The 24,144-nt window shown below is 34.3% G+C and overlaps 1 protein-coding gene across 1 annotated transcript in view; it reads right to left on the reverse strand.

Moving 5' to 3' along the window:
- Window positions 1–17,433, reverse strand: part of LOC150098164 (uncharacterized) — an 89,643-nt gene extending 72,210 nt beyond the window's left edge. The window contains exon 1 of the mRNA XM_090406562.1: window positions 17,251–17,433. Coding sequence (XP_090262688.1) covers window positions 17,251–17,383 — 133 coding nt within the window. The 5' untranslated portion in view covers window positions 17,384–17,433. The remainder of the gene's footprint in view (window positions 1–17,250) is intronic.
- Window positions 17,434–24,144: the final 6,711 nt, after the last annotated feature.

Below are 24,144 nucleotides of genomic sequence, written 5' to 3' on the forward strand. Positions count from 1 at the left end.
GTGCATTGTATTCGATTATATTACCTAACATTGTATCATTTACCAAATCACTAACATAATACAGTATAAGAGTTTACCAAATTTACCTTAGTTGCAATTGGTTTCATATAACTAAAAGAAGAGGACTTTAATGATTAAAGTTTTGATATCGTAAACCTTAAACAATTCAGAGATTACTTCGAAGGGCAGTATTTGGATCACGTTGCTATTTAATTAAGACGTTTAATTCAGATTTCAAGATGTTCGATCTTCAAATCCGAATGTTTCGAAATTTCAAAATCCAAGTTTCTCATGCTTATGCTCCACCCAGATTTTAAACAGTAAATAGGAAGCCAGTAATAATTGACTAAAGAAACTCAAAATTAAAGATGTAACCTAAGAATTGCAAATTAAAATGCCTTTATATTGGAATATTCTGTCATTAAAATCTTAATTCTGACTTAAATTAATCAAACAAATCAAATTATTATAAATTTTATGATGTATCTACTTTTGTAAAGAATAACTCAGCTTCATATTTCCTTTTAAACAGATTATAACAAAGCTGAAAAAATACTTCAGAAAACAAACTTCATAAAAAATTTAATTATTTGAATTCGTTCTGACAAAGAACTTTGATGTTTCAATTAATGTGTGTACTTTAATAAAAAATAAATAAATAAAATAAAATAAACCGCTTCGGTACATAATGACAATTTACCATCTGAGTATAGGGTTCTGAAATAAGACTAAAAATGCCAAAGCCCTTTTCCGTTTATTAAATCCCCACATAAAGAACTTTCGTTGAAATTTTGTTGCATTCGGTACCCACTTCACGCGACTTCTGTTGCCCTATGGTGGCCACTGTGTACCTAGCCCTGCAGTAAAATTAATCTGCAGCCAGCTCTCTGAGCAAACAATCCCGACAGCAAACGCTCGCGCTCACATACGTACAGAGCAACTATTAGCAGGAAGTAGGCTATTACTAAATTTATTGTCAGCGTCTGCAAGTGGAGTGTGTCGATATAGGAAAGGCTTCCTTAACAAATGTTCAGATGACTTTCATGAGTTCCTGTAGCCCGGTATTGGAATAATGCCGGATGGCAGAGTCTTTCGTGACGAAATTACCTACAAAGATGTAGAAAAAATATTGTTCTTTAATAGAGACGCCCACTGCACTACTGATCTACGTGATTAATATTTCTTTGTTACTTGGGATAAATATAAATTACATTGCATTGTTAACCTTCACAAGAGAAAAATAAAATTTATTCTCCGCCTACTCACCCAGCCCTTTCTCTCTCTCTCTCTCTCTCGTATTTTGTTTTAAATGAACAAAGACGTCTACAAAAACACTACGTCTTTCTAGACTTCGTTGTGATTTCATCTTCATGTTAGCAATTATGAACTGAACAAGGCAATTAGGCGAACTTCGGAAGAAATGTTTAGCATCGTAAAATAAAAAACAAAAATACGTTCTGAATTAGAGGAAATAGGGGAAAAAATGAAAAAGAGAAAATGCCAGAGAAATGACAAGATGAAATCGTTAATGTTTTAAAACTACTGTGGAAATCTCGCCCAAAAAATTCACGATAAAAAAAATTCGGCGATCTTGGTTGTGATTAAAACAATTTTTAGTCTTTAAATTTGCTTTAGATAACTGTTAAAGGTTTTTAACTTTCCTCAGTCGAGACATGATTGCAAGTGAAGAAACACAATTAAGAATCGAGTACTTAATGGATAGCAATGGTTATTTTTCCTGACTTGGCCCTTTGCCATAAATACGATATGTATCACCACTTCGGAAGGAAAAAGTGTAATTCCATTGGACACTTTTGCGTGTCTTAAAATAAGAGATTTTTCTAAAGAAATTTATAATAGGACAGTTCCTAAGAGATCAACAGAAAACTCTTAATGACGTTTTAATTGTGTACCTTGCTTTCGACCATTCCATCCAAAATTAATTGGGCAATATTTTATTCGATTTTTTATAATGCTGTGTTGTTTTATTCCGAGTTCTTGTTAAAAGTTTTGAAGGACCTTCTAAAGCTAACTTGGAGAAATCTTCAAAAAAAAAAAAAAAAAAATCAATAATTTTTCTTCAGCAAGTAACGAAGAAAAGAAAGTAATTCCATATTCTAGAATCCATTTTTCAGCAAAAATGATTTCATTACCCTCCACCCCAAAAATGAAATTACAAATAAATGCATATGATAATGATTTATCATTTGTTGCAATTTTTGATGCCAAATATTTTTTCTTAATTTATAAATGAAGAATTTGCTTCAGTTCATAACATTTTGTTATGTAATAGTGTTACATCATAATCGAATACCAGTCAAAAGGGAATTGATCCACCCTTTAGTTTAATAGTTTATGAAGGGCTGGATAAATTTTTTTTGGTATTCGATTTTGATGATAGTAATAATAATATTACATAACAAAATTTCGTGATAAGTTGAAGCAGATCACAAATCGTGATAAGTTCACAAATCGAGGAAATATTTATTATTAAAATTTGTAAAATCGAATAATCTTTTTCGCATTTACTCATAATTTCATTTCCCTCTCCTTTGAAGACAGTGGTGGGGGGACTAAGAATATCGTTTTTAATGAATAATGTGTTTTATAGAACTGTTTTATAGTTATCTCTTTAACATGTTCATTGCCAATCAAGCGATATCGCGTGCTGCGATTTCTCACCAAACGGCCGATCACGCGTTATCGCGTGGACGTCGCTAACTAAATAAAAAAAATTTGGCCACCACACGAAATTCCAATTTTCAGCTTGGCAATGAAAGTTTTAAGTACCATTTATAATAAGGGATGAATTAGGTATCAAAAATATGATACCTAATCCTATTTTATATATATATATATATATATATATATATATTCATAACGGTTTTCTTCATATTTTTGAGAAACATTCACATTCATAGTTTGAGAATCCCATTATTATTGAGTTCGCATCTCTTGCCAAACACACGAAACACTAGAAATTGGTTAATTTTTGACTTTCATAGTAATCGAATACGGATCAGCCGGATTACACTGTCCTGACTTTTAATAGCCAATGATTAGAGGATGCAAAGTAAAGTATCATACAATAGGGGAACGGAATTAATTTTATTTTTAATAATATTAATAAATTCATTTATTACTAATACTTACTAAAGTCCGGCTGCCTGTTATATCATGATATTTGTTAGGATAAGAAGATTAATTCCATCTCTGTAGTCTGCACTGTTTATTTCAGACATTTGTTCTAAAGTTCACTATCGTTCAGACTCAAAAATAGCGAAATATCTAATTTTTTTCTTCCATTTTTAGCAGCAAACTAAGTCCTTTAACGAGCCATCACTACTACTTGTCCTTTAGAATCATACATGAAACCAGTAACAGTTTCAGGGGTGATTATCGTTTCTCTACATAACCTGCTGAACTTAAATGGTTTGTTGCGTTGCTAGTATAATGTTTATTGCGTTGCTGAACGGTTTTAAAACCTTATCAAGTCTGCAAGGTTATAAATAAACGAAAAATATATCTAGTGTTCACCTTTTATTTCTCTAAATAAAAAGTAGAACCAAGAAGCTTATTTTCAATGCTGTTAGGAAGCTTTGCTTTATACCGAAGAAAAATGTATTCATTCCTTTGCTATCAGTATTTTCTGTGGTAGTCAAATAATGTTGCATTTGGGAAATTGTTTATAAATTACATTCATCTATCATCTCAAGATAGTGCTCTTTATCAAGGGAAACAATTTCTTGTTCTGCGTAAAGCCAATAGATATGTCGTAATGTTTGCATCTGAGTTGTGTTCAAGTGAGAGCAATATTTGCATTCTGGGGAAATCTTCATTTCTACAACAAGAATCATTCATTATGATCCTTGATATTGGAAAACCTTAAGAATTCATTTAGCACATTCCTTGACATTTATATTTAAATGAAGGAGAAGCCGAATTGACCTCATTTATAAACAGTAAACATGTCATGGTACCGCAAAAATAAACCGAATGAAAATAGATTTAATACAGATGGGAGGAAATAACTCAGAGAATATTCGTATTATATCGGACAGAGTTCGTGACAATGTTTTCAGTAGGCAGCTTAAAATACCGGTGTTTTTATTATTGAAGAGGTCGGGTGTTTGATTATGTAAACTATACAAATACGTCGTCATAATTCAGTGACCAATTCATAGATAGATTTTTGTTTGTTTTTTTACATTTGTATATTCATATAGATAGAACACACACACCCAGAAACGTCAGTGACTCTATCAGCACAAGAAAGGCATACGTTCATTTCTACTCACCAACCGAAAAAACTTTTTCTTGGCCTTTTTAAATCAGATTCCAGAGTTAGTCGATCTTTGGTGCATGTAAAACGGAGTTATTAATAATTCGACTCAGGAGAATCTACTAGAAGATATACAAATAAAAATCATAATAAACAGTAATAGCAACATCGTTTCTTTCATCTAATATAACACACCTCAAAAATGCACCGAAATATATTTTAATATTAACAACTTTAGATTGTTTATTATACAGGGCGGCCATAAAATAACTTTCCCTCTTTGGAGGCATCTGTAGCTAAAACCAATAAAGGAAATGAGACCAAATTTTATATTCAGACTTTTGAAGGCACGGGGAGATGATTTCCACGAAAAAAATATTACGTCGCTGATAGTGGAAATTTTGGCGCTGGCGGAGCCGAATGCAAGTGGATAATTACATTAAAGGCAGATAAAATGGAATACAGGTAACCCTCATATAACGCGGATGTTAGGTTCCGCAGAAATGCCGCGTTATATAAATTGCGTTATGCGAGCCTCAGATCAAATAGAAAAAGTAGCGTTATGTTCCGAAATAGTTTTTTTTTTTAAATTATATAAACAATGACATATCCAACAAAAATATATTTTTTATTTAATTTAGGTAATTCATGTAAGTTAAGAAAACATAAACTATAAAAGAAATACTTAGCATAAAATTATAAAAATCACAAATTGTACTTAAACTTCATTGCACATAATGTTTTAGGCAAGATAAAATAAAGTGCCTATTTTAATCTTTCATAGCACGAGGATGTGAGGATCGGTTAATAAACATTAATCACCTTTTGCATTACTACAAAACAATAGAGTAATTCTATCTTTGAAAACTTTGAATCCAGCAGCTGATCTTTCATTTTTCGAAATATCGGTGCGTTTTTGTAATTTTTCCCCCAATATAACCCAGATTCATCCGTATTGAACACCTGGTCTGCACTATAAATGTTTATAAACTTTGAAAACTTTTTTTTGTTTAATAAGATTTCTTTTGAAATCTTATTAAACAAAGGAATCTTCTTTTGAGTGCAATCTTCTATCCAAATCATTAGAGATTTCTCCATTTTTTTTCCAATTAGAATATCGCGTACACGAGCAACGCGCTTTGCACTTACCGTTGACCCAGCAATAGCACTTTCTCGGATTTTATGTTCATTTTGTTTGATTGTTCGAATTGTTGATTCATTTAAATTCAAAGTCCTTGCAACAACCCCTGGTTTTTCTCCATTTTTCAACCGATCCATGATTTTAATTTTTTTCTTCGAGAGAAATGAATTTTCTTTTCAATCTTGGTTTTTCCCTTTCGTCAGTTTGTGGCCATTACTATAAAAATATTTTTTTACATAAAAAATGGATTACATATTAATTATACATGTAACTCACTAGAAAATAAAGTGCTCAGTTTGAAATTAACACACTTGTGATTTTTTTAATGCGCTTTCCTGGCAGAAAACGAACACAATTTTCAACAATAAACACTTTATACGGTAAACAATTGACATACATGCGTGATAAAGGGTATTTCCCTTTTATATAAATGCGTGATATACATGGGCGATACGGGCAGACTTAAATATAACGAAGATAAAATTTGATTTTCAAGTCGCACGGTGAAAAAACATATGAAAAGATAAAGAGTTACTACAATTTGTAGCCCCTGTTTTTATTGAAACTGCATTGTATAAGTACCACGTTGAACAAGGGTTACTACAATTTGTAGACCGCGTTGTACAAGTACCGCGTTATACGATGGTTACCTGTAATAACATTTCGATGGTGTGAGCGACAGCCGCGTCACTCATTCCAGCTGGATATGTGGCACGTTACAATGATAATAATATAATAATAATTAAAATAAAACAACAATTTGCGAGAGACACAGAAATTTATTTCCTGTGAGTTCAATCACTACATTATGTTTTATTCATCAGAATCAGTGTGAATCAGAAACAAATTGCATCCGATGTGCGACATGCTCTACAGCTGAGCGTGAGGAGTGAGTCAGATTGGATGTTCATAACAGCCCGTTTTATGTTCTCTTTCAAGACATTCAAGTTGGAAACGCCACCAACATACACAACGGACTTCAGATACCCCCCCCCCCCAAGACAAAAGTCACATGGAGTGATGTCCAGGGATCGAGGCGGCCATTCCGTCGGAAAGAACTGACAGATAATCCTCTCATTACTGAAATGCTGGCATAAAAGGCGCCGTAGTGAACGGTTAATGTGTGGCCATGCTCCATCCTGCATAAAAATTATGGAGTTCAAACATTGTCTTTGCTGCAATGCAGGAATGACAAAATTTTCCAGCATTCGTTAATAAATCTCTAGGTAAAAGAACTTAACAAGTAAAGCACGCTGAGGCAAAGTAGGATGCAAGGATGCATATTGAGCACAATTCGTCAGTCATTCGAATAACTGCCTGAACGTTCCCAATCCCTTTTTAAGTGGAATTGGTGGCGCTGCTGTCACGTACGCACAGTAAAATTTGCATAATCATTTTTACCTGCGTTTACTGCAAATATTTAACTGCTTTCGGCTCCGCCAGCGCCAAAATTTCTCCTATCGGCGACTTTTGGTACTAAATCGTTTTTTTCGCGGAAATCATCTCCCCATGCCTTCAAAAGTCTCATTTGAACTTTCCCTTTTTGGAGGTATTTCCAATGAGGGAAAGTTATTTTATGGCCATCCTGTATTTATATAGTTCGACACATGGCCAAAAGATGGAGCTAGGTTTCTCACTTATTTTTCTTTTGTGTTATAAGAGAACCTTTCCAAAAATACGACGAGTTAAAAAATAAAAAATCTCTCTGAAGCATTACCTTTTATCCTGTTATATCTAATTTAAATATTTTTAATGTAATGATCGACATCGTACATTACTAAACTTCACTGGTGGTGAAGTTCAGTAATGTACAAAACTCATTGGGCATCATGGTAGCTTACTAGAAGTTTTACACAAATTGTCTTCCGTTCGTCGCCTTAGCGGAAATTGAGAAGCTGAAATTTTATTCTCGCTTATTTATTCGGAGTATTGCTCAAGTAACACTAATTATGTGAATCCCACCCACAAAAAAATTATAAACGTACCGTACATTTTAGTACTGTGGATGTTACAAGTATTTCATGCACGACAAAATGCATACAGTTAATTTATAAGAAGTAAACGTAAAATCATTTTAATGCATTTAGCGAAAAAAGAGCATAATCAATATGAGTAAAGTGAAATTATTATTTCGATTTCGTCAAAAAATATAATAGCTCACTTAACTATAACTTCTTTTTTTTTTACTGCTAAATGGCCTTTCATATCCCATAAAAATTACTTACTTAAATTAATTTTTTTCATTGCACAACAAATCAATCAGAATTCCCCATTGTATAGTGGTTGTTTTTTGTATAGTCTTTTGATTTTCAATAAACAGTAAAAGCTCTCTTTTCAATTGTAAAAAATTATAAAAATTCGTGCGTAAACCGATCCACAGAGTGCTTATTATATAATATAAAAGGATGCAACGCAGAAGTTTCACCATTCGCGAGCGTGGTCAGGGAAAAATCATTCCAGCAATAGCTATAGTAAACTTGCTGTTCATGAATAATTTAATCAGAATGTTCTGTAGCCCATTAAATGTTCAAAAGAAAATTAGCAGATATTATCAAACGTGTATGACAAACGCATAATTTTATCAGATCTGCAAGTATTCGAGCTCATGCTGCTGCTACTATATTTGTCGATCATTTCAGAACAAAAAGAATTGAGATTAATTTAAAGATAATTAAAACCTTAGGGATTAAGACACTGGAAAATGAATATAATAATTCGAACAAAATAAGGTGGCATGAAGGTTAAGCAACAAAACACGAGCTACGTTTGTTAACTTTTAAGCCGAGGTAAGAAAAACGGGTATGCTCACTCTGCAGGTAATTTATTAATATAAACTGGAGAGCAGAAACTTCCAAACGAGGATTACCTGGAGATTTTCTTCAACAATTAAAACAGGTCATGGCCAAAAAACTGAAAATAAATAAGAAGCAGCTCTTTTGGTTTATTCATTACGAATTAATAGGTAAATATGTTTTTATTGAAGGCAGTGCATTTCTACGTCAAAAATGTAATATGAAATAATACCGGGATGCAACATAAGTTATACTTTTGTGCAACTGTGCATTGTGAAAATGAGGAATCTTACTGATATAAAAAAATGCAGTATCTCGGAAGGAATATTTAAACACTTAAATCATCCAGTGGGGAATGAATAATGTGTAACAATAAGTTGTAGCTCGTCTGTAAATGTATATTACTATAAAATCCGACCACCGCAATAAAGAATTGCATGTACTTGCCTCCTAACCTTAGTTACTTACTTTCCATAAGTTCAACCAATCGGTCAAAGGAGTGATCTATTTTCTCACATAACGTCAAGTTTGTCCTTCTTCAAAAGAAACGAATTACATCTAGTTTATCTTGTGCCAAGTATGGACTAGCAAAAGCTATATTTAATCCGATTCATTCTGCATTAAATTTCTGAAAATTAGTGTTAATTTACATTTTTAATATGGAACAAAGATGAAAATAGAAGAAGCGATAGTTAGAGATGTGACGATCATATCGTATTATAAAGGAAATTGATCCTTTTGAAAGTTCCATGAATGTGATTGCAACATGCTTTTTCGACTTGTTATAAAGCACACACAGTTTTTTTTGTAAAGTAAAGCAATATTAACTGATGACTCATTAGTTGAAATTTTCAAAAAGCCTCCGTTAGCATTCTCGTTTAATAAAGAATACAAACTTTTTACTATTGTGCATGGTGTATCTTATTTCTATAAAACAGACAACTAGAATTACCAGTAAATCATTAAAAGCTATTCTTCATATAATTTTTCTTGTCTTACACTCTCTTTTAACAGAATTTAATAGAGAAAGGTTGACAAAACTTTATTCTTGCTTGAAATTTCCTAAATATAATATCTCATTATTCCATATACGAGCATATTCCATAAGTTAAAATGTATTCTTTCTGCAGAGTAATGAAATCTAAAAAAACTAATTAGATTTCATTACTTCAGAAATTAGTGCCTTTTCCATTGTTTTGATGTCCTAATCTTTCGACATACACATACATACACAGAGAGAGAGGGGGGGGGTTTACCTTCCCCTCTATAGAGAAGATGCAAACCCATGGATCCCAAATCCCTCTGCATGAACCATAGATACAGAAGGTACCTCAGTAGCTTTGAAAACTACTATTATAATATAATAAATTTAGTTTAATTCTTTATACAAGTGTAAGCAAACAAAGTTTGCGCCTGAAGTATCTTAAAGACTGAGGCAACTCGTGGTAAAGGTGGACCAAGATCTCATCACTACTTGTCTTAGTATCTCCCATAATGCAAACACATCTCCTTGCGGAAATGTATAAAATTATAGTAAAACTACTATTATAGTAGTTTTACTATAATCTGTAATGAACTACTATAATGGTTGATTATAGTAGTTCTTTTCAAGCAGTGCATAATGCTATCCAGGATTAGGTGTACAAATTCGCTGCAGTGTTTTCATATCACTGGATAGAAGAACTATTTTTGGAGCACATAAATAGTCTTTTTTTCCCTCTACAAGAAACTCAGGTTGTAACGTAAGAACTCGGAAAAATTGATTCAAATATATGTGACTGCGTACGTATACTGCTTGGAAAGAAGTTAACGGACATCACACTGTGAGAAACAAACAGCCATGGTGCCCGCGTTAATAAGATGTAGGATGTCCTTTCACTGCGATGACTGTAGCAATCCCATGGGACATACTTTCCACAGACATGCGATAGCGATCAATGGAAATTTTGGACCATTCTTCCTGTATGCATGTAATGAGGTCCTGGACTGTTGTGGGGCGGACATCCCTTGAATTCATCCGACGCTCCAGTTCCTCTCACAGATGTTCAATAAGGTTAAGATCAGGGCTCTGTGGATGCCAGTCAAGTGTGATAACGTCCATGTCTACAAACCATCCAGTTACACAGCAGCCATTTGATACGATGTATTGTTTTGCTGAAAGAGACAATGGCTAGTTCCATAGAAACGCCACAAAGTAGGAAGCATTGCATTGTCCAGAATGTTCAGATACCTCTCGGAGTTCAATGTTCGCGGCACAACAAAAGGACCAATGAGGAAAAAACGGGACCACACTATCACACCACCTCTGAAGTTAATAGTTGTGGTTATGCACTCTAGTAAGAGACACTCACTGGGCATCCGCCACCCCTTTCCATCCTCTCGATAGAGGATGGAGCGTGATTCGTCGCTCCATAACGCATCTTTCCAAGCTTCCACGTCCCACCGTACGCTCTCTTTGCACCACTAAAGACGACGCTGCATGTTGGTTCGGGTAATGTGGAACTTGCATATTGAAGTCATACCGTGGAAACCAATGTTGTGAACTTCGGTTCTGAATGTTTTGTGCATATTCGTGATCCCGTTGATACCCAGAACTCCGTATTCAGCGTGTCGGCCGACGAATGGTAGTTTTTACATATCATTAGTAGCACTCTACCGTCACGTTCGGTGAGTGTCGTGGGTCGTCCACTGTGGGTAGCACTTGCAGCTGACTCCCTTCGCTTCCATCTCAGTATGCTATCACGGATTGTTGACCAGGGGTGGCCCAATTTGTCAACAATTTGCCGAACAGATAGGCCTGCAATATAGCATCCTGTCACAACGCCTCTTTCATGCTCCGTCAGTTCCCTTCTTGCAGCCATTTCACCCGGACACAGTGCAGAGGTGAACGTCTTTTCAGCTCAAGGTGAATTGGTCGATTTTATGCAGAGGTGAAAGCGCTTTTCCTATGATATATTTCGACTAGGAAATCTCTAAGAAAAAAATATCCGCAGTTAACTGTCATGGTATATTGATTTCGACTTCAGCTGTAATCTAACAGACTGAAACTCTCCTGATGACGTCATACTTCATTTATCACATATGCTGTAATTTAGTATGTCATGTCATCCTCTATTACGAATTTGAAAATGCAGTTCATTTACAAATGCACAGAAGAAGCGATTGGTTGATAACGATTTGACAGTACAACTCTGCTTTTACGAATAGTATTAATACAGATCTAAATATTCAAAAATGACGTACTTTGATCTTTATGAGCAGATTATCGAGCTGAAGTATAAAGACATCAGTGACTCGGTGTTTTCTGCACTGATCAGGTTTCAAAGGAAACTTTCCCTTTTTGCTAGATCCTCTTGGAAGCACTATATTCCTCCAATTTATAATGCTACAAACGCGTGACTCGTTACATGGAACGATGTACATTGCCTATCGGGGTCACCGTTGACTTCTTTCCGAGCAGTATATAATGTTAAGCAGGATAAGATGTACAAATTGGCTGCAGTGTTTTCATATATTCTCCTTGCCTTTCGCTTAGGACACCTTTATAAATTGCGCTCAGTTGTCGCGATGGCGAAAGATAGAGAACGGATAGCCTACCGATTTCCAGAAAGGAGCACAAAAAATTGCTGCGTATGCCTTCTAGGGAATGCATTAAAGAATTCATTTACATGTAAAAAAGAAGATTTAAGTTATTTAGGGGTGTTTTTTCACTATTTCACTTTACTTCTGATAGTTGTTCATTTTTTTGCTGCATGTTTCTTAAAACTTTTATTATTCATCCGCTCCATCATCTGTATGTATTGAAAAACTGACAGTAAATCCTATGAAGAATTTGTATTTTGCCCTCAATCAACAATTGTAGTCAACGCAGATTTATTTATAGATTTTTGAAAAATCTATAAATAAATTATAAATAGGAAATGGAAAAGTACTGTTTGGGTTTCTTAACCCCAAAGAGTATCAGCCCGACTGTCGTGCAGTTACTTAAGGTGGCCAGCTTTGAAGGCTATCTTGAAGGAAAGAAAACATTCATCACCTATTTTGAAAACACTTCTGACAGAAATAAAATGATATTACCGCTACGGTGTGTGAATAAATGTATATCTGCTATTTTATCCAGCAGATCAGACGAAGTAAACTTTTAACTCAATCTCACAAACATTCACGGATGATGCATAGTCGGAACGCGCGCAGTATGATTTATAAGTAACTGGAGGAAAAGTGGAATTTTGTCCGACCACCTACTCCCTAAACACACACACATTACTCTAGCACATTGTTAATCGCCTGTTTACAAACCAGCGGCTGTTCAGCTGATGGATCTGAATTGAATACAGATAAGACGATTTGTAAACCTAATTTTATATAAATCCCACTCACACTGTAAAAGTATAGTACATAAATATTAGTACCGCGGGTCGGCTAAGGATTAGATAATCTTAAACATTCTGCTGATACAAACCGATGTTGTATAACTGAATAATAAAAAATGTGGTGTAATCACCGAAATATATTATCCTATATATTCTTTAATCGGTTTAAAAATCATCACTTTCGGAGCAGAATGTTCATGACAAAGCTATGAAAAGGACAGAAAAATATCTTTTCTACAGCAACACCGGGTTAAATATTAGACACTAGTCCTTCATTTTTTTGGATGTTTCACGTTGATATCGGCATCAGGTAAAGCTGGTTTATATGTATAACTTCGTCATTGTTAGTTTTATCCTGCAAACAACTGCTTGTGTAATTTTTTTACATAAAACCAGAATAATATACTTTTTTTAAACAAAATACCAAAGTTTATCATTGTGGTTTTAAGATAATGCGATTATTTGTAAACTCTACTCGAGGAGTCCATAGCGTGTAGACGGTAGCGACGACACTCTTTGGGAGAAAGAATTAGGGTTAAAATTTCTTCTTCGCGAACACTTCTATAACGTCTTTTCAGCTCAAGGTGAATTGGTCGATTTTATGCAAAGCACTTTTCCTATTATATATTTCGACTAGGAAATTCTCTAAGAAAAAAATATCCTCGGTTAACTGTCATGGTATATTGATTTTGACTTCAGCTGTAATCTAACTAGACTGAAACTCTCCTGATGACGTCATACTTCATTTATCACATATGCTGTAATTTAGTATGTCATGTCATCCTCTATTACGAATTTGAAAATGTAGTTCATTTACAAATGCACAGAAGAAGCGATTGATCGATAACGATTTGACAGTACAACTCTGCTTTTACGAATAGTATAATTAATACAGATCGAAATATTCAAAAATGACCGTACTTTGATCTTTATGAGCAAATTATCGAGCTGAAGTATAAAGACATCAGTGACTTGGCGTTTTCTGCACTGATCAGGTTCCAAAGGAAACTTTCCCTTTTTGCTAGATCCTCTTCGATCTGATTTGATTTCCTCAAATGACGATACGGCGAGAGAAAGAAACAAAAGAGAGCCCCTTCTGGTGTGAGCAAATTATCGTGAACTCTGTATATTGTAGTCGCTATAAAGTCACGTAAAAGATTCTGATATAATTATCTTAATATAATGTCGACAACAGTCCTAAACTTCAGAACTTAGTGTAGTTGTTTGTGAGTTTTTTATTTCAATACCCCTGCTTGAAGTTATGCGAATTCGTGTTCTATCTTGGCAGTCGAGAAGCATATCCAGTTTTAAAAATTAGCAATAAAATAATTTTCATAGATCACTGATTCTCTCTATTTAACACAGTAATTTCCCCATAATTTTATCGATGCCTTAACCTAATTGCGAACTTTAATTCCAGTTGTTTTCACCTAATCATGGTGTGTGAACTACAAAAAATAAATTATTTGATAGATGTGCGAAAAGGTCAGATGTGCGTTTGGATAGATAACATGTTGTTACAACAGGCAAAACATATCTAGAATAACATCCGCTATTTGTTTCGATTCGATGGCTAAAGAATTTTGTAAACATCTTGTTCTATAATCGATTTTCTACAATCGTTCTATAAACGATTTTGAAAACCGATGTGTAAATTAAATTCTTTTATAAAAAGCAGTGAAAGGACTTCTCGGTAGCTAAGCCTCAATTGTTAAAAGTCCGTCATTTCTTTAAATAGACTACTGATGCGAATCCCACTTAAATCATCTTTCTAAAAGACTCTTCGGCTACTTGAGTTTATGACGTATTTTTGAAAAAAAAATTTAATTGGATATTTCCATCATATAAAACACTGATATATATATATATATATATATACTTAGAGAAATGCTTCCACCTTTCTACTTCGGCCACTTTGCATCCCGCTAAACTGCACTTGCTGTTTGTTATATGTGCAAAAATTACTGAAATGTTCTTAAAAGTCGGTCAAGCGAGATATAAAAAGAAATGCATGTGGAAAAATGAAACAGCGTGTTGATGAAAACATGAAAAAGCAGGTATAAAAAAGGAAAAGTGAAGAAAATGAAAGAAAATATTTTGCTATTCAACATAATGTCAATTAAACCAGGTCAGAAAAGAAACATATCATATAACGTAATTAAAATCGTAAATTACATTACAACTGCCGTTTTCGCCGGTTTGCTTGGCTTATTGTACATAATGGAAAGTAGGTATCTGGGAATAACAATTCATCGATGCAGGTATTTGCGAGATAATTGTCAAAGAAATTTCTTCATCATCATTAGAAGAAATTAAATATTTAAGAAATTAAATACTAACAGTATTATAATCAAGTTAGCGTCACCTGTGTGTGTACGCATTCAAGTCATCATATATATATATATATATATATATTTTAACATTTTAAAAATTGGTTTCCAAAACGTACTCAACACAGGAAAAAAAATATTCAATTTAAGATGAGCGGTGTTTTACTTCAAGTAGCGTTACTAACTTGAGCGTAACTTCCAACTTACCAAAAGATAAATTATCGTTTTTAGGCTACGATCTCCGCAATAAGAATCATCACATTGTTTCCAAAGTAGATATATTCTTTGTTATAGAAATGAGAGGTGATTTATTAGGACAAATGCCTGGATAAATTTCTAAATTAAATTTAGAAACATATATAAAAAAAATTGTTATTTATTTTCGAAGGTGAAATTAAAATCATTTTATGTTTTTAATTAAAAACGTAAAATGTAATTAAAGGCATTAATTCAGCAATTTCGCTGGTTTGCTAATTGATAGATAATCCGTAAATGCTGCTCCAGAGACCAAACGTAGTAACCAAGACCCTGTAAATCTTAAATATTCTGAGTGAAGACCTTACGCCAAACTGCGGAAATGGCTTCTACCTAAAAATTAACGAAATGTCAGTTAAATATGAGTGATATAGTCCGTTAACTAATTGAAGTGTTATATCTGTAAATGAACGCCTTCAAGAATGCAGTGTCCTTTGGATGGAAATACCTTACGTTAATCCTGCTTAAGACGCAAGTTCAACATTTATAAGTATTTAGCTGATCTCATATGGAGACGAGGATTTTATCCCCGAAAATGATTCTTTCTCTTCCTCCGCAAAACTAAACAAACTTGTTTCATTCATTAAAAAACCCCGTAACTGTTCAAAACAGCTTTATAGTTTTAGTAAAAATATCAGAATCTAGAAGATATTTTCCTGGATTTTTTTTCATTGTGTGAAAATATCAGTAGGTAATGAATCCTTTAAATCATTCTTCTAGATTTACAGTGAGCATCACAACTGTAGCACTGTTGAAGGAACATTTTTGGCACCCTCGGCAGTTGCCTCAGTTACTAATTATCAAAACGGTTACACTATAAAAGCCGCTTAGCTACGAATTTACCAACGTTATGCTACTGCTGTATAATCCTCGACAGTACTCATTAATGCTTTAACCTTCTGAGGAAAATTAAAAGTACTCTAGTGGTGACTGTGCATGTGTATGTATGATCCAACATATGAGTGAATATAAATAATTCACTCTTAGTGAAATAAGACATAACAGGTGTTTTTTTTTTTTTGTCATAGTGGATTAACGTAATTATTCTAATGTGATAACATCTCCTAGTCACGTAAAAATATCTTACAGTTAGTATATTGGATTTGGATGCCTTTTGAGTTTGAACTTACTTTTTAGTCAGTAGATGTAGATTATTTATTTAGATTAGTATAAAAATGATACAAAGTTGAGTGATATACATTTCCTGTTGAGTAGGATGATAAAATATCAAACTTCGAGGAAATCGATGCGATGATTATTGTTTGCAGATTGGTCTCAGTCAAAGTTGTGAAAGCAGAATAGAAAATACATCTTGAAGTTTAAGCCTAAGAATGATGATCGCTAACCATATATCCCTTCATCAGTACTAAATATTCGATATTTTATTGAATTCTCGTAAGTGAAGCGTTTTTATATTTGAGTTTTTATTCGTTGGTGGATTATTTTGATTACTACTGATTGCAAATATAGCCAGTATTAACAGCATCCTTATGAAATAGTCTGTTGGTGAAAAATTTATCCACTGCATTAAAAAGTATGTTTTTTTTTCTTTTAAGTAACAAATATGTAGACCGTAGTTCTTCTGTAATTTTATTCGTTGTAAATGAAACTGCCAAACTTATATTTTGGAATTCCTACTTTTATTAAAAAAATCATATTTATAAACCTGTTTAAAATGCCATAATATTTTCATTTAACTGATTTATTCCTATTTTATAAGTCAGCTACCAGAAGAAGGATAAAAAATCGATTTTATATCGCTAAAATGTCAATGAAACAACGAGAGATCTTTCTATGCACCCTCCCTAATAGCAATTTTAAACGCCAGTGGAGTTTTTCGCAGTTTCAAAAATGAATCACTGACTGCATTAAACATTTTATATATTTTTTACTTAGAAAAGAGGTTATCGAAAAAAAGGTTCCGTAGATTGCTGCGACAAATATAGTACGTAAAAACTTCCTATGACTATTCAGGAAACGATTCAAAAACAACAACAAAAAATTTACCACTGCAGACAATTAATTAATTAAAAGGATATAAACAGAACGGCGATAACACAAATTGCTGTCGTCCTACCTGCAAACCAGGGGGAAAGCTGGGCCATCTCCGCGTCTGCTGAAACTAATACCAGCATCAGTAGAAAAGGGATTAAGCACATCACCGTTGTTGTTGTTGTCATCATAACCTTACGGGTCATACACCTTGTCATAGCTGGCGCCGTTGCAGGTACGTGACACCGCTGAGTATCAGAAGACAGCGTTCTAGCGAGCTGCAGGAAGGACTGACACGAACGTGACCGATCCACATTAAATAACCGAGTGAGTATAGGAATCGGAGGCGGGAAGGGGGAAAGAATCACGCGCATCTCGGGATCGACATTCTTAGTAGGAGGAGGACCGAACTGTGTGTGTGTGTGTATGTGTGGAGGTGGTGGAAGAGGTTTGCGCGCCTGCGTAACTGCACTTTCTTCGAAAGCGCACTAGTTTTACTAGAAGATTAATTATAGCGTTTTGTGGGATAACGTTCTAGGAGAACGAGAGAGAGAGAGAGATGTTTGGTCATTGATGTCATCAGTCGGGGTAAGGGGGGGAGATCACGCCAAATTACGTGTGCTTTGTACAGTTGTGTTATAAGATGCAGAAAAAGTCTAGAACGAATTTGATAAATGACTTTGATATGGGCTTTTTTTCCTTCTTTTCCTAAGAAATATTGACGAAAGCTAAGTAATAGATTGCTTAAGTTTTACTTATCTGTTGCTTCATCCTAATTTCTTTGGTGTGCGTGTGATAAGGGTATTCCTCGAAGTTAGAAGATTATCATTTGGAATTTTAACTTATTTGAAGTGTAAAGATTCCGCTGTACAACTCTGCATTATGTGAATCGATTTTAGTTAAAACTTGTGCCGTAATACTTGCTTTTAACAATTTCTTCCTTAATTACCTCGTTCTGAATTTACAGGAACACATTTATTAGGGCTTCAGTTATTTTCAGCTCTGGAGTCTTTAGTGTATTAATCTTTTGAAATTCGACTTATTTCCAATACATAATTGCTTTTTTTTTTTTTGTCCTTTGCATCTTCATTTTTTGATAACAACATGAAGAAAAAATCCACTAAAATGATAAAACGTTCTTACCATTTTATTCATTAAATATTGAATATAAAAACATACTTTAAGTCATGGTTCTGAAGATTTTATCGACTTAGTGATCGTGCCTTTGACAATGACTAAATTTTGTTTCTTTGTAACTTCGTAAATATATCAGTAGCATACTGGATAAAATGTTTTCGCTTTAGAAATCTCGAGATCTCTTTGCACAAATACGTATTTGCTATTTATAAAAAAAATATCTAAGCTTATTATGCATACCACATGCCACTACCAAGAACTTACAGAAACTTAGGAGGATTACCTTAAATTCTATAAGGAAGCCTTTAACTTCCATCACCGAAATGAAGCTCTCTCTCTCTGCTTCTTCTCCCCCCCCCTCTTCCTCCAACTTGCTTCATGGTTCGTTGGCCAGTCGTCTTATTTTCAAATAATAGATATGACTGGCTGTTTTTCTTTTTTTTTTTTTTTTGTCTGCGATCTCTTTCTTACTTCAGTCACGGGTGTTTGTGTGTGTTTTGTATGCCCAAAAATTGCTGGATATTGGCACAAAAAAAAAAAACTTGGATTTCTAAATTCTGAAAATATCATGAGTATATTTTAGTATTAGTCTCCTTTTCAAAACATAAACTATGGAGATGTACGAAATTAATTGTCTTTATTATTTAAACTGTTTCTTTATTAAACTGAAATAATTAGTTTATTGAAAACTTACTTGAACACTTTTTTTTCATATTGATCAATGGCATACTTGAACACTTCTCTCATTTCTATAAAAAAAAAAAGTACTCATTGAATACTTTTGTTGCATCGTATTATTTCTCTTTCTTTTATTTATTTTTTTTTTTCTGATCGAAATCTGTGCTCTGGACAAAAATTTAAGGTATTTGTGATTGCTAAAAATTCAAAAAAACACAAAGATTGTGATGACGCTGAACTTTTAGAGAACGTCACATTTCCTGTCCTCACGGAGCTTTCCAAGCACCGCTTACATGCCATCAGAAAAGTACTCCATGAGACACACATACATACGCATCTTTATTGCTCGCATAGCCACTCGGCACCTTCAACTGGGAAAAGTTTTATTTTCTTGTAAAAAGAGCTTCTCTGCATGAAAGATTTGTAATGCAGTTTAGCAAACTTTTGCAGGCATGACCCCTACGGAATTCTTGTATTTTATGAGCTAGGTAATACTTGAATTTGAAACCATCATGTATTTATTGTTTCCTAGAAGGAATATAAATCAATTTCATTGGCTTGTTATTATGTGTGCAGGCTCGACAAAGAAACCTGACTCCCTTCTCATACTCAAGTTTTTTTTTTTTTCAGTTCAGGAAAGCAGTGTAAAATGCCAAGTTAAAAACCAGTGTTTTTGATGCGTTTTTAACAGTATTAAAATCCAATAACATGTTGTTTCTGTTGTTATCTAAATGAATTCAATAAATTTAATAAGAATTACTTCTGGTAGAGGTAATTAACAAAACACCTTCTAAGCAATATTTTTTTTTCAGTTAACAAATCATGAAATAATTTTCCAGTTTATCGTTTATATATCTTTCTAATAGTATGTTTTAGATACTACGATTTTTAATTATTTATAATTCCTGCAGTTCAGTAAAAAATGTATAAAACAACTATCACGCCATTCTTCCATAATAACACGATTCTGAATACGTATTGTAGGAGAAGCAATTTGTTTTCATGTCAGCAGACTGACAGATTTGACTTTTTCTTCCATGTTTTCATGTATAACGACAATCTCGGCTTGAATATACTATGTGGAAAAAATGTATGATATATATAGTCGATAAATTATGCTAACTAGGAGCACTGTATCAGCACGTAACTAGTTTAAAAACATGTCCGTAATGGAATAATGAAAAACACGCAGCCACTTTCCTAGACTCAGTATTTATTATTTTCATTTTCAGTCAATCTCTGGCATTCAATGATGATGAATCCCGCCTTATTTATTGTACCATGTAAATTATATACTAAAACGAATGACGCATAAGTGATAACTAATGTAAATATATATATTTTAAAGAGGACTTTCAGAAAAAAAAATCGCTACTCATCTTATTTCATTCGTTCCGTAATGGCTAAGTCAGTCACTTGTGATGTCCCACTAACGAAAGTCCCCACCTTAAACGTAATTACCATAAGTGGCTGTTGAAAGCTATGTATTAATTAATTTTTGGTAAACAGCTGGAGGAAACGCCTTCAGCACGCACCTGTTGAAATACGTAATAAAGGTGTCATCTCTCTCTCTCTCTTTCCTTGTTCTTCTTTTGTATCCATTTAATAATAAAGAATATTTTTCCTGTTTTCGTGTAGTCTATTTATTGGCGCTTTCCGCTTTTTTTCCCTCTGTAAATCTAATCTCGCAATGTATTTTGATGAAACAGAACAGTTAATAAATATACTCCACGATATTTGGTCCGCATTTGTGAAATTAAAATATATTGTGCTCGTTTAATACAATTTTCAGATCGCATTTTAATACGTGGCTCATGTTTTTTAACTCTTTCGTAATGTAATTGAATGAATCACATAATGGAATAAATATTTAATGGATGTAAAATGTTAGTCAATGGTTTGTCTTTCATGCGCTTATTTTTAGAAACATTAAAAATACAAACAAAAAAATTAACACTGCGCAAACTAAGAATGAGAACAAGCACTAGGCGGAAAAAAATTACGTGGACACACTGGTTAGCATTTACGTTTATGATGCATACAACCTAAACGTAAATCCCATCTCATGTGCGCTTTTTTATGTGCAAGTTCCCGTGCGAAGATTCGTCATAGTTGAACGAGAGAATTCGTTGAGTGTAAGCAACATGTATCTGTCGATGCACGTTTTGCGGTCGATTCATTGATAAGCACCGCAGAGATTAGTAACCTGTATCAGGAAATATTTCGAAGGTGACGTCTTACACGTAAAAAACGATGTCGGAAGAGCACCATCATGAAAACGCACGTGCGCTCAACAAGTGTGTAATGTTTCGGGCAATTAAGACTACTACTACCTGGACTTCACTGTGAATCGCAAACATATTGTATTGTCTGAAACGATCCGAAGGGAATTTTAAAGGGAGTTATGTTAACATCCGTTTGGGATACATGTGCATAAACACTGAAGCTGCTGAGCAGTGGAAGAACATCTCATGACGTTGTTAACAGAGCGTATCACAAGCCCTACCTCAAATTTAGAGCAGAGTGAAAGAAATTAGGACGAAGTATATTCTTCAGCGAGTTAGAATATTAAATTCCTCTTGCTGTTAAGTCACGTGATTCGCCCACTCAAATTAACCACCTTTTTTTGTTTGTTATCTCTTGTACAATTTACGTATATGAAAGAAGTCCCGTCAGCGAACACGGAGAAGTTGAGTTAATTGCGATGACAGTCATATTCAAAACTCTCTTACAAAACCAATTACATCCAAAGTTGCTTCTAGCTGATGCCTCCGTAGCATTACTTCCTACAGAGGATACTGCGATTAAAAGTTCTCCTTGTAAATAAGAAATGTGTCGAACTTGCTTATTAAAGATGCTTTGAAGAAGACTGCAAATCAATGAACGTAGTTTCACAAAAAACGAAATGTAGATGAGTGCACTCGAGTTGATGTTGATGTAATTGTGAAAGAGCAGAAGCAATCTGTTCTTTCACAATTACGAGTACGCCAACTTTCCGTAATTGCATCAACCATTGTTCAGTGTAATGCGGAGTTAACCGCGTATAGTCTTTTTTTTTTTTTGGTAATTTTATTCTTTATGACTTTAATTTTTTTTTAAATGAAGAATAATATTTGATGAAGAAAGAGGTTATATATATTGAAAATTCGGCTTAAAATTTCAGAAACTGCCAACATCATGATTTAATTCTAACACAAAAAAAAAGTGTTAAAGGAATTTGTTATTCATACAAAGAAGTTAGGGAGACCATTGAGCAAATCCTGTATTAGATATCTTCCTTAATTGATTGCCAACGTAGTTCATATAAATTAATGCTCATATTATCAAAACATAATGCATATTATGAAATAACGTAAACTAAGCTTGGTAAACTAAAATACGCTTGCGAAATAAGGTAAACATTCGATGAGACGCTTTTGTTTTCATGTCGACTCAAAAATATGGAATTTTTTTCTCTTTACTTATATCTTTAATTTATGTGTAATTTTCTAAATTAAACAATTTAAGTCCAGCCATAAATTAAAAACATTAATTTAAATAATTAATTCGTTAAATTGAATTACAAAAATTGATTACAAATGTGTGAGGAAAGGGCACGCGCTTGTCAAGATTCTGTTATTTTGTAAGTTTGTCACAGTAGCTTGAAATGTTTCATCACTGTTACAGAATAATATGTGGGTAAAGATTATTATTACTATTACTATTATTACGGGCAACTCCAGGGAGTCATTGGACTCATCGAGGGAGGCCCCAAATCATATTCATCACAACTATTTGACATTCATACAGTATCTATCATACCTCGCCTTAAACTCATTCACTGTCACAGCATCCACCACAGACTCAGGGAGCGCATTCCACTCATTCACTACTCTAAAAGTAAAGAACCCAGCTCTAACACCTTTACTAACCACACTTTTGCCCAGTTTCCATGGATGTCCCCTAGTCCTCCCACAACCAGCCCTGTACTCAAAAATATCTTCTGAATTAATTTTATAGAAACCCTTCAGTAATTTGAATGTCTCAATCATATCTCCCCTCCTCCGCCTATCAACCGATTTTTGCAACCCACAAGTCCTCAACCTGTTCTCATACGGTTCATTCCACAGACCTGCTATCATCTTGGTCACTCGCCTCTGGATCCTCTCCACCTCCTCCCCATCAAGAAGAAACCTAGGTGACCAAATCTGAGCACAGTAGTCTAGATGGGGTCTTATCAAGGCTCGATACAGAGGAACAATAACCTGCTTGTCTCTGCTTGTCATCGTATTCTTCAGCAACCAAGTGATTTGATGAGCTGTTTTGGTCACTTTTGCAATGTGTCCCCTAAATTTCAATTCCTTATCTACCAACACTCCTAAATCTCGTGCCTCATCAATTTCCTGGAGCACGGTTCCACCAATGCAGTAAACTGCCGCCAATCTTTTCACCCCAAAATGCATAGCCTTACATTTTGCCACATTAAACTGACATCCATTCTCCTTAGCCCAGACCTCCAATCTATCCAAATCATCCTGCAAAATTTTGACGTCATCTGCATTCACTATTGCCCTACCCAACTTCGCATCATCCGCAAACAAATGAACTGTTCCTCTCAGATCATTTCCTATATCATTTATGAACAAATTAAACAGCAGTGGTCCAGGAACAGATCCTTGTGGCACACCACTAGTCACAGGCCATCTTGTGGACTCTACTCCCGAGTAAACCACTCTCTGATATCTCTCCGTCAACCACCCTCCTATCCATCTCACCAACCCTATGTCCATTCCCATATGCTGCAATTTACTGATTAGAATTCCATGTGGAATCCTGTCAAAGGCCTTGGCAAGGTCCAGTAGAATCACCGTAAACCCATTACCCTTATCCAGTTCAGCTGTCACTGTGTTATAATACGTGAGCAAGTTACTGAGGCATGACCTACCCTTCACAAAACCATGCTGTCCCCGATACAGTATCCCATTTTCTTCTATCCAATCTTGTATTTTCCTCTTGACTATTTTCTCTAAGACCTTGACAATGATTCCTGATATGCTAATAGGTCGGTAATTTACTACAGCAGTCTTGGAACCACCTTTATGCAGTGGAACTATTTTCCCCTCTTTCCACCCGCTCGGGACTAACCCAGACCCGAGACTCAAATTAAACAAAATGGTCAAGGGTA

Source organism: Typopeltis vanoorti, chromosome 16, assembly GCF_054136105.1.
Source record: "Typopeltis vanoorti isolate ZY-2024b chromosome 16, IOZ_Tvanoo_1.0, whole genome shotgun sequence".
Classification (NCBI taxonomy): Eukaryota; Metazoa; Arthropoda; class Arachnida; order Uropygi; family Thelyphonidae; genus Typopeltis; species Typopeltis vanoorti.